The following is a 12,711-nucleotide window of genomic DNA, read 5'->3' on the forward strand; positions in this document are numbered from 1 at the left end:
GAGGTGCTATGTTTCAGTTTCTGCACATTGCCAGTAAGAATATAAATAGAACAAATATATATCCGTTTTAATACTCCACTCTGTATTATATGTCAGTGGAGATATATCTGTGTTTCCTGTCTAATGAAGCATATGATCTTGCATGGTTTGAGGGTGACTCACCAAGCTTTGCTACTCTGTCAGACACAAAAGGTGCTAAAAGTGAGAATATTGTTCATCCTGCATTTCCACTGCACTATACTTCTTGAAGCATTGACTGCCTGTCTTTTTTTTTTTAATAGATTTGTCAGAGATCTGTGGACTGAAACCTCTGTGTGCAAGAAGCTGCCTTGGGAAATACCGATATAAACCTGTTTATTATCTTGTTTATTATCATTTATAATGTAAGAGCGCCAAAAAAGGCCAGTTCCACATTTGCTGCAATACAATAAGGCTATATAAATAGAAAAGCACCCCCCTTCTCCAAGTCACAAAGCAGATTAATTTTACTAAGTTTTAATCACCCAGACCTTCCATGTCCAGTTTCAGCTCCTTGCCTAGGCTGCCTTTACAGTCAATGGAGAGAGAAAGGGAGAATGAGTTGCTCTGTGGGGATGCTTATTTCACATCCTTACCTTTACACAGTAACATCCCCTGAACATGTCTACAACTCTGGTGACTGTCAAACAGCCTAGACAGCCAGCGTAAACGCAGTGCCCAAGTTTTAGTTGCTTATATCTATACACCCATACTACACAAATGTCAGCTCTTATAACATTGTATCATCTGATTTTTTTTCCTCAGTCCAAGGCAAAGTATTAGCATGACTTTCCTTGCAGTATCATATGGCTCATGTGTGCTCTCCGGAATCAAACAGCATTTGTCTAGGAGACAAATAAGAAATGACCATGCCACCAAGTCCCCCTTTTCCTGCAGTGTTGTAACCACTCACTGTTTTGGAAGAAGCCTTTTCTCTGACCTCCGCTGGCTTTGGGTCAGCCACTCACTAAGCTAAGTGGGGAAGAGGATTACTGAATTTCAGAAAAATACAATGGAGACCAGATACAAGGTTTAAAAAATGTCTCTTATCAACGCATCTGCTTTAGAGAAGCTTCCGTTTGCCCAAGTGATTACTTTAAGTTCAGAGAGGTGTGCAGAATAGTTTTTAAAAGGCAGCTGGTTTTAGGAAAATAAACTGATGACTCTTACACAGGGAAAAGCAAACCAGTACTTCTCAGTCAGCAGAGAGGGCAGACATATAATTAATGGTAAAATCGCTGATTCCAGATTTTAATATCAAATCCTCTCAATGCAAATTTTTGCACAGAGATTAAAAAAACAAAAAAAAAGTGTGACATTTTTAGCAAGTACCTTAATTGCTGAAAAAAGTAAATACACTGAGTGACTGGCTTTGGAAAGAAAGGTGAAAAAAGAAAACATTACAAAATTCTAACTGTTTTATCTTCCAACATTTTTCAGGCAAAATCTCCAGCTTAGGGATTTAAAAATGATGGTTTTGAGGCCAAATGTGTTTCCTTTTAGTCTTTAGTCTTTTACCCTGAATTTCCTCAGGCTCCCTCCAACTGCCCTGCATGTCTTCTCGCCAGAGGAGCCACTTCCAGCAGTAAGAGCGTGGTGCTCCAACACGGCTTCTGAGCAATTAGACATTTTTTCCTTATAGGTCCAAAAGGGACTGTGGGGAGCAGCCCTGATAAGAATAGTCCTCCTAGGTCATAAAGGCAAGGAGCTGCTCCAGCTGCTTAATGCCCAGTTGTCTGATGTCGGCACAGGCGTTTGCCAAAACAAACAGGTGTTTCCATCCGTAAAGGGGCACGCTTGGGACCTGAAAAAATATAGTGCTGTCTTGTATGTGCAAATGTAAAAAGTTATGTCTGAAAATAGATGGACTGGTTATTTTTACAGCAATGCAGGGCCATCCTGTTAGCATGCTGATTCATGACATTTTCATTTGCACTTCTTGAAACTAGGGGAAGAACAGCCTGGCTTTCAGCAACGAATGGGGACTCTGGTGGTGGGGCCTCTGCTCAGTCAATTTCCATTGGATTCAAAACCCTCTGGTGTCTGAGTCCTCCAGCTGGATAGTGCTTCCCTAGCTCAAAAAAATGTTAATGCTACTTAATGCCCATGATCAATGTCCTGGGAAAGCCTGTAAGAGCAAGAAGGAAAAACTAAACTGGTAGACCCGCTCCTGTTCCTGAGTCTGCTTCCCTCCCTTCCAAAGCAGCAGTGCCAGGAGTTGCTGGTATTGCTCAGGATTATTTATTGCCAATTGATGCCTCCCTCTAGAAGGGTAACTCTTGCAATAACATAGCCGGTGTCCCTTTTGCCATCCCCATGCTATCCCATTAGCGTGCTGTCCAGACCACTAACATTTTGTATTAGTTCACCCATGCTTGCAATGTGTGTCATACTGCAATGGTATTAAAGTTGTTGAGAAAATCTAATGTTTTCCCACCTATGAAATAGCACCAACAGCATGTATGGACCTGGTAGAGGTGTGGCTACCTACAACTAGGTAAGGCTCAGCAGAATTTGGAAGATGTATGATTCCACAGGGCTAAGTATCATAGTTATTTTGAGGCCTGTCGTTTCACTTTGCTTGACATTTGGCTTTTTCTTTTGGAACCAAGTCACCTGGTGAGAGCAAGAATTTCTTGGCGGGAGGCTCATGACAGGAGTTTCATTACACACAAAGGCCAATGACCGCTTAACATTTTTGGAAAATGTTGTCCAGTACAATCCATCATGGAACAGTCTTTTGGATTATTTGTTTTGGCTGTCATCTTTCTACTACTACTACAAACATAAGAAGTACTTCACTTAGTCCCAGCTAAAAATGAATTCAAAATTTTAAAAGTGCTAACTAATTATACAGCGTTTTACAAATCACAGACTAAGACATATTCCATGCCTTGAACTGTTTGCGTCAGGGTCATAATGGATCACACATTTTAGTCCAGAATCTTGACTAGAACCCAAATTGCTGGTTCTTGCTTTCATCAGTCACACTTCTGGAGCCCACGTTTCACTGAACTCTGCTGCACAAGGTTTACATCACAGGCAGAAAAACTGTTGAATTAATTTAAGGCTGGAGAGCTACAGAAAACTGGCATGCATGTGTCCCTGATCAGATAGTCCAGCAACATTAAGACATCACCAGGACTCTAGGCCTTCAGTAAAGTACTCAGCATAATATTTGTTATGGTGTCCCTGCCCATGGCAGGGGGTTTGGAACTAGATGATCTTTAAGGTCCCCTCCAACCCAAATTATTCTAGGATTCTATGATTTTAATGGGCTTATAAAAACTACTTGGGGAAAGAGGTAGATAGCCTACAGGCGAACTATGAATATATGGGGAAATAAGTATGTGCATTATAGAGACATGTAGAGAGCTCATCGAGTGTTTAGTCTTTTAAAATACATTTAAATGAAAGGATGATATGTAGATGAATTAAATTCAAGGTATACTGTTTCATGATGGGCATTTCCTATACGAAAGTCACCAAATGAACCTGAGGAGAAGTTAAAGAGGAGTTTCAGGAACTGAAGCATGATAACACTGAATGGAAGCATGAAAACAGTTGCTTTGTCTTCCCATCCCATGCAGATCCAGCAGTGGGTCTGTGGCAACAACAGCTGGGCAGAGCGAATTGAAAGGGACGAATGGGGGGACGCCACAGTGGGCCGGATTTTGCCAACTAGGTTATTATAAACAGGCTTAATGGAGTCTGATTTAAAAAGTGACCACTGCCAACAGATTCCCTGAATATATTGTGCGTTATGGAGTACCACTATTATTAAGACTACCCTAAAAGTCCACTATACAACCACATTTTCTGTAGTAAACTGTGGGGTTTTTTTCAAAATTTAACCATTCAAACTGAAACTTTTCATGGAAGCCTCAATCCATATTTTCCTTTTCAATAACTTGGCCATTTCCAAGAACACTACTTTTGTCCCTAACAAACAAATAAAGCAATGGCTTTTTTTCTGTGACCTGTGCTGTGTGGCAGAATCTGAAATTTTGGCAAAATAAATTTTTTTTTACATTAAGAGTATGTACTTGTCATCCCAGTGAAGCTAATGATTTGCCTAGATTGAGCAAGTTAACAGCAGGGGAAATTAATGTGTAGCTGGCACATGCTAAGCAGAGACTTGCACTGAAATTAAAATCACACAGAATCACAGAACGGTTTAGGTTGGAAGGGACCTTTAAAGACCACCTAGTCCAACCCCAAAGGTTGCAAGGGTTTTCCACCATCCACATACTCCACACCCCTGGACTTCCACAGAAATTGTGAAAATAGGGATTTTAAATCCCAACCTATTCAGCCTTCGTTGCAGCCTCCTTGCGACCCTTCTGCATTTCGGTACTGTATGGGTACTGGAACAGGAAGAAGAGGTCTCCGGCTGGAAATCCTTGCATGTTACACCTGTGCCAGGCCTGCTCCACCAAAAGGATGACACCCTGTATTCCAGCCTCTTTCCCCAGCTCCAAGCAGCAATAGGGCAGACTCGTATTTAAAAGTTTCAGCCCTGCTAAAGATGTTAACAGATATTGATGTAATGCCACAAGAATTTCTTGACTCCCTTAGTTTTCATATCTCTGTTGCCCGTGGAGTTAGGGAATGCAGAACAAGGATGTCTAAGCTAGGAAACCACACTAGGTTGGGAGTAGATGCAAGCAGTCAAATCAGTACAGCCCTGTGTCCAGTGGATTTTGTGTTCCTGCAGCCATCCGAAAATTGAACATCTAGTACAAGATGCTGTATCCAAGTCAAATAAGGCAAGTCACCTAGATTCCAGCCATTATCAGTGGAGAGAAAGGCAAAAGGCGACCCCTTTCATGCTATGATACATCCCTAAAACATAGGAGTTGTCACTCTCTGGAGATGTCTGTTTCTGCTCCTGACTACAGAGATATCTAGAAGAATATCTTAGATGATACTCCTAGCTTCTAGACAGCTGCATTTAGGTGAGATTAAGTCCATCCAAAATGTAAGGCCTATTAGCTTGGGCATAGTGCCTAATTAATTGGCTGTACTCCTTTCCTGAGCTAATGCCATGCTTAGATTTGTGCCAGATTAAGTATCTCTTTCCTGAACTCCACTCTTCAGAGTGAATATGCCCTTAACGAAACTGGAAATTACACTACACGCAAATACACAAAGCTTTTCATTATAGCATAAGGGTGCAAAATCAGCTGTTAAAAAAGCGAGAAATGATAGGTTATCGGAGCTGGCTTCCTTTGGTCCCATCATGTCTTGGTAAGGTCTTTAGTCTTGTAATGACATATAAACATGTCATGCACAGGCTGGATCTGACACAGAGTGAAATCACGATGGGGATAAACTGACATTTGTAAAGCTACATCAAATGATAAAGATGATTAGCAAAATATCAAATAGACTATCATTAACTGAGCATTGGACAATGGCAGTGAATTGAATATAGGTAGAATCCTGTAAAAAAATACTACATAGTTGTGTCATTGAGTACTGCGTCATTCCTGGAATGGATCAGGAAATTTTTAGGAAATGACAAAATAATGATGTATCAAAACAGTTTATGAAGCAGGATGAGTTCCTAGTTCAACAACATTTTGTGAAGGGGGAAAAAAACCCCAAAATCAAAACAAAGCCTTTAGATATTTTAGAAACAACTAGGTTTTGCTGTTTTAGAATGGAAAGTAATTCTTTTAACAGGAAATTTTTTTCATTAGAAAACCACAGAATGCAAACAAACAGGTTAAATTTAAAAAAAAAAAAAACAAACAACCCCACCCTGTGAAATAAAATGAAATATTTCAACTGATAATTTTTTTTTTTTTGCAGATTTTCAGATCACATTGTTTGCTAAGACTTCACTTTTTCTCTAGATTTAGCCAGTCAGGAATTACTGCAGGATATCAAAAGCTTCTTGATCTGGCCCAGTCAGGATGTTAATTTCCATGTTTAGATGATTTAAATCACAGTTGCAGAGACAACTTCAAATTTAGCATCACCTATTTTTTTTAATTCCTGTCTTCACAACCTTAATAATGTTCTTACATAATATGGCTTTGTCGTGTCCCATGTCTTAAGTGTATCTTCCCTAACATCACCTCGTTTTATTCATTCACAGAGTGCAGAGCACAGGCATGATGTGACTCCTGGCTGAGTCAGGTGCCTAATTCATGCCTCACTTTGAGGCAACTACTGAATCAGTCCTCCTAAAGTAAGTGCCTAACTGCCATGTGTAGCTGATGGAGAGGGAGTAGATGCTTTTGAAATTGGAACAGATTTCTGCCCGGAAGCCTTCTAAAGCTCTCCTGGCTGTACAAGGAACTTAAGCATTTACTTTAGCGGAACTGGGTCATGAAGTATCAAAACTTTAGATGCAAGCTGGATGTTTCTGTGAGGCAGGCTCAGCTGTGACCTCATAGGGGTCTTTTTGCTTGGTAATCTTATACATGCTTTACCTAATGCATCATACCTCATGGCACCTAATGAATCTTTACAAGGTCATTATGAGAGAGGTAAAACTCTGCAGTTCCCATTTTATAGGCAGAGAATTTGGGGCAGTGACAAACGCAATAACAAGAATTGCTGAATCCCACTTTGTTCATGGGGAAGAGGCCATGGGGACAGCAGGTGCTAGCCCAGACTCACCTTCAAAAGCTTGGTTGATGAATCCAGTTGTTGCCTCTTTGTCTTCAAGGTAGTGGATGAAGGACGGTGGAGAATGTCTTATCTCTTGCAGTTTGTCCTGAATATAAGAGAAAGTAGGTCTATTGTGAGGTTCTTGGGCCCAGCATCTTGTCATTAAATCACATCTGGAAAAAAAATGTTAAAATGCAAACATTAAAGATTACAGAATCATTCATCTCAACACTTAACCATTGAATCATCTGAGAAGCAAATTTGGCCTAGATTTTCAACTTCCAAAAACTTTATATGTGGTACAAAGATTATCATCAGCTGCTGAGGGAAGAAAAAGTAAAGATCAGTTGTCAGGAATACTCACTTATGAATGCTTTTAATTTTTCAAAGATGGATATTTTTGAGAGCAGCTATAACATTAAAAACCAAAATAAAGCACATTTGCCATAAATATCTGCTCTTACCGAAGGAGTCACCAATATTTTCTAAGAAAGCAGACAAGGAGGCAATTCTCTCACAGAAAAAAAAGAGAATGTCTAAACCCAGAAATGAACCTGATGCTATCAGCTTATTTAATTCTCCTTCAACTCACGCTACCTCAAATTTAGGGGAAGTTCAAGGCAAACCCTCCAGCACAGACAGAGTTAATTTAGACTTCTGCCTCCAGACCAAAACAAATAGGTGTAAGTTTTCCCATCAAAGGCAAAAATGGTGAGCTTCCTCCGGGTGCAGGGATCCTATCCCACCTTGCACAACTCTATCTGTACAATTCAGTGGAAAACTGCCCCTCCCGTTTGTCTAAAGGATTGGGCTGATTTATATTGCTTACTCAAGGTGAGTCCAGGCTACAAAAAACCAAATCCTACAAAGCCAGGGGGAGCCAGGCTGAAAACCAAAACACAACTAGCACCTGGACATGCTAAGTGTTGGAAGGCGAGAGAGGTCTCAAAACCAGAGAGCAGCGCTTGAGCAGCCAGTGAAAGGCTGGTTCAGGAAGCTGCTGCTGGAATGCAGAGTATTCACCTCTAAGCCCTAAGTTCAAATCCTCCCCTGACAAACAGCCTCCCAGACCTGCTGCTATGTGATACCAGGCGTTACTCAACTATGTGAAATAAATTGGCGTGCTCAGATCCTCGCTTATCCATCTTAAAAAGGAGACTGCTGTCCTTCACCACAATTGGGTATTTTACAAAACACTTGGTGACAGGTGGGAGAAATCTTTTGACTTCTGATTTTACAATTATATTTTTCACTAAAATATTGGCATTGGGTGAGAAACGTGAGTAGAAAAATTGTTTCAGAACCACTTTTCATTGACCTGTATCATGTGGTTGTGGAGCTGAACAGAGTGATTCTGTTTTTTCAATGAAATCTTGAAAATCTATTTTAAGAATCTAAAAAGTGGTAGTTACTTCCTAACACTCTGAATCACTTCATATGCTTACTTTCAGGTGTACTGGTTATTGATGACACTGGAAATATAGATAGAAAAGTATTGAACAGAACTCAAAACGAGGTGAAATAACTCTGGTTTTCCTTCCGCTGCCAGCAAAGTGTCTGTCACATTGAATTTGAAAGCCAGCCTTGGATGCTGGAAGCCAATCAATCTGCTTTGTGATTATGTTGGTTGGTAGGATATCCAAGAAAAAAAACATGAGTTCAGGTGCTGTGGTCTGCCAGGTTAGCACTCAGGCTCTCATGAGCAGAGCTTTGTGCAAGGTGTAGCAATGAAGTAAAAGAGCTGACTGAGTACGCTGCTCCTCTAATGAAAAACACGAAACAGACAATCATAGACTAACAGAGGGAGAAAGAAACAGGAAATGATAGATAAGTCATAGATTCATAGAATGGTTTGAGTTGGAAGGGACCTTAAAGATCACCTAGTTCAAGCCCCCTGCCATGGGCAGGGACATCTCTCACAAGATCAGGTTGCCCAAAGCCCCATCCAACCTGGCCTTGAACACTTCCAGGGATGGGGCATCCACAGCCTTTCTGGGCAACCTGTGCCAGTGCCTCACCACCCTCATTGTAAAAAATCTCTTCCTTATATACAATCTAAATCTACCCTCTTCTCATTTATGAAACAAGAACATGACAAATGCAGATTCTGAATTATTTTTTTTTATTCCTAAGACCAATCTCTGTCTTTCTAAATAACTAATTTTTTATTGGACAATCTGCTTTATAAAGCCGTTCAGTTTTGTTATTGAGTAGGGATATTCATTGCTGCCAAAACATTCAGAACTGGAATTTTCTCATTTTCATTATATTCCATATTCTTATTTACTAAATTAAATTACTTGCCGGTTGTCTTAGAACTGATATTGTTCACAAAGTATTTAATTCAGATAGGCTTTAGGTTTCTAATGACAAAAGCTTTCATGCTGTCTCAGAATATATCTGCAAATTTTGCATGGACAGCTATTTGTGGCATGATACTTAGCTTGCAAGGCATGCTGTGACATCCGAAGTTTTAAGTCACATGGCATAAACTTTCGCTAGCCCAAAAATGCATCAGCATGAGACCAGTCAAAAGGGTGAAAGCCAGGTTAATATGCCAAGATGGACATGAATGACAGCTTGAGCACATTCCTATATCTTTTTGTGAGCCAAACATGGGCTAGCACATAGAGCATCACTTCAGTATGAGGAAGAGACTCAGAGGATTCCCCTACTTCACGGGGAAAGCCTTTCAGGAAGAAATGAAAAATAACAGATCAAAACACATCATCAGCTAAAGGTTTATGTTAGGTTTAAGAACTAGCCTGTACACCTAGATGTACACCTACACTTCACAACTGTGTTTTATCTGGGTGTGACAATTGGCAACCATATGTCCAATTGACATATGCATACATGGCACAAATAAGAAATTGAGAACCTGGAAAACCAAAGAACTAATACTCAGTATTTAGTATTGGAGGCTGAAAGTAAAAAATTCCTGAAATGCGCTGTAGTGCACAGAAGCTACAGGACATTACCAATTTTGTTTCACACAAGATGGAAAATGTAATTAATGTGGGGATTTTCTTAGAAAAGGAGAAAATATGTTGGGATGAAGAGTCCTTGCTTTCATCTGATGCATTCTGAGCAAGCCCTTCTTTGCTCCCACCCTCCAAATCCCTCCAGCAGGGCATTCCCAGAACCAAATAGCAAAAGCTCTTAGTTACCAAACTAAAGTTTCTTCATCAAACTCAGTTGTGTAACTTTGCATGGGAGTGAGCATTTGGTGAAACCGCAGCTTCAAGTCAGCAAGTGGCACTGCGTTTGTACAAATTCTCCTGACTGTAATCCACAGCCTTTGAGAATCTACGTTAAATTAGCTCACTTCAGTCCAAACCGTGGCATGCTCTTGCATGCAGCCTCACACCTAGGTGGCTGTGTCAGATGTGCATCTCCAACTGCAAAAGTAGTGCCGCACATACATCTAATTCATATTTCAATAAACGTGTCTCATTTATAGATCCACAAGCCCCTTTTCCAATTCATTACCAATATTTACCTATTCACACTTCTTTGGGGGGAAGCAGATGATTACTCCCTGGTGTAGCATCTTATGGAGGCGAGGGGGAGAATTTCTCCCCCTGCCGAAAAAACCCCTATCCCACTTCCTTAGTGCTTTTACACCCCAAGGTTTCTGTGTCAGCCCTACTTGCCCTTGCAGTGTAAGCCCACCACAGATTCCTGAACACTTCTCAGTTGAAGTAGTTTGGCCTTTGAACTCTCTTCCTATCAGTGATGGTTTGTTTTGTCAAATGACAATGAGCAAGCCAAAGTGCTGAGGAGACAATTACTGACTGCTGATGTCCTGATGCAGGTTCAAAACCACAAGGAGGGAACAAGGAATGTCAGGAATCCCAGCATGCCATTAATGACCTAGCAAAGTAGCAAAAAGCTATTTAGGCTACTGACAGAAGCTGCATGCAGGTGCCGAGTGTTCACCAAATGAGATAAAAGATGGTACAAGAGTCTAAGAGCTCATTCAGCCCCTTGGCTTTCAAAAACTAGCTACTGCTATTAGGCCCTGATCCTACAAGTTACAACAGGCAGACCAGCATTTAAGCCCTACTTGCTATGCTAAATTTAAGATCTGGGACCTTAAAAATTACTTCAAGCAAAGTTTTCTTGATTCTACGGAAGACCTGGTCAATAGTTTTAAAGGCAATTTATGAGCCTTTGTGTGAGCTTGAATATCAAACTAGTACATGGATATACATTACCTCCTATGCTTTATGATTCACAGGACAGCTGTCTGTCAGGAATTTTTTGAGGAAATCTTTTTCAGCAGAAAGTATTGAAACCGAAATTGCTCTGGGCTCTCATTTGTTCTGAGACTTCCAGTTTTCACTCTGTACTTAAAACAAAATCCTGATCTCGTCAGTTCTTCAGTTCCTCCAAGTGCTAAAGCTTACTTCCTTTTTTTTTTTTTTTCATTGCTAATATGGTGTTTCAGCTATACCTACATAATGATAAATAATCACCCTCTCTGGAACTCAGAGCATGGTAATTGATATGAGACCTATCACAGAGATCTGGGCTTGCCAATGACAGAATTATTCTCCAGTCATTTCCTCAGCCCCAGGAGTAAGAATTGTGCACTTTAAGTAGCCTCTCTTCCATTTGTAGGACCAGCTGCCATGTGCATTGCTGTGACTGCTTATGCAGAGTGGGTGATATAGGAATTGAGACATTAAATTAGACAATACTGAGTGATCATTGGGCTTTATACACCTCTGGCCAGTATGGGTTTGATCCACTATATGTATTCATTTTATTCTTTTAATTGCAAGAATTTTGCAATTAAACCTGAATTTTATGCTCAAGAGACAAATGGAAATTGAAAGCTTTGTTCATCCAGCTCAGCTAAAGACTAACCAGAAGTGCAGACTTCCCTTTCACTGTACTGCTTCAGATTTTCCTATTGGGTTTTGTTAAGAGTTATATCTGCAAAGAGAGCACGGTTTATTTTCCACATATGTTCTAATATTAGCCTAATTCCTGCAGCAACCATTGAGAAAGCCAGTTACATCTGCTATCGCAGGCACATGGTGCACAGGGACCAGTAAATTCTTTCTTAAAGCCATCTTAACTTTTAACCAATACCATCAGGCATGCTCACCACATTACTACCAGATTCGTGCCCAAGACTGACTATATATTGTCTCTGAAATCCTGTTTAAAAGACCAGTATCCACCATTCAGCTTCAACACTTAAGTTCTTACTCACAGGCTGCACTATTGGATGAATTAGTAGCAGGTTGGCAGCTATAAGTGCTAGCTGTTTTATATGAAAAAAAATTGAGAATGTTGAACTTTGCATGGGCATAAGTAGCATTCAAAATGATGACCACCTGGCAATAAGCCCCTTGCTGCTTATAAATATTATCAACAACATTTAAACAAATTTAACTTACAGGTCATCAGGACAATTGTTTGGAGATTCCAGCCTTCCTCCTGATCGTACATGGTGTAAAACTTCTGTATTGGAGAAACCTGGATATGGTTGTTGACCCAAAGTCAATGTTTCCCACACTAAGACTCCAAAAGCCCTAAGAAACACCAACAAAAAATTTAATTACCATAGTCATCATGAACAATCTCCCTATCAATAGTTAAATTGTCTCTAACGTAAGAATAAGACTCAGTTAGAAAAATTAGGAGTAAAAGTTTTAATTTTTTTGTGAAACAATTCATATGTCCTTAAACCAGCCTCTGGAATAGCTAAAATAAGTGTGTAGAACTGACACACTTTCCCAGACTCACTGAGATGCAGCTTAGAAGAAATTGAGTGCCTAGAGCTTCCCTGGGCAGCACTCTCTGGTTGAGCATGTCCTCACTTAAACAAGTGTTTAGAAATCTCTAGAGGTGTCATTGGAAATGGATAGAGACAAGTTCTCCTAAGCACCACTCGCAAAGCAGTCAGCACCTCATTCAGTTTGGCACAGAGCACTAGAAGTCTTGCTTAGATAAATGTAAGAGTGGCAGTCAAATGGATGGGCTGCAGGGGCTGAGGACTTGGATAAGATTGGTGGGCTATAGCCCACTATGAGTACCTATGGCTACTGAAAT

The 12,711-nt window shown here is 40.3% G+C and overlaps 1 protein-coding gene across 9 annotated transcripts in view; it reads right to left on the reverse strand.

The window, feature by feature from the left end:
• The window catches only part of ROS1 (ROS proto-oncogene 1, receptor tyrosine kinase), an 87,323-nt gene that overhangs the window by 16,672 nt on the left and 57,940 nt on the right, over nt 1-12,711 (reverse strand). For 8 of the 9 annotated variants that reach the window (XR_008576597.1, XR_008576595.1, XR_008576596.1 and 5 more), the window contains 2 exons: nt 12,057-12,191; nt 6,652-6,815 (listed from right to left, as the gene is read on the reverse strand). Coding sequence is in view for 5 of the 9 variants with exons in the window: in XM_054822123.1 (XP_054678098.1) it covers nt 6,652-6,815; nt 12,057-12,191 (299 nt within the window). In the remaining 4 variants the exon portion in view is untranslated. The remainder of the gene's footprint in view (nt 1-6,651; nt 6,816-12,056; nt 12,192-12,711) is intronic. The other variant, XR_008576598.1, reaches the window with a different exon arrangement.

The sequence above is a fragment of the Grus americana genome, chromosome 3 (genome assembly GCF_028858705.1).
Source record: "Grus americana isolate bGruAme1 chromosome 3, bGruAme1.mat, whole genome shotgun sequence".
In the NCBI taxonomy this organism is placed as follows: Eukaryota; Metazoa; Chordata; class Aves; order Gruiformes; family Gruidae; genus Grus; species Grus americana.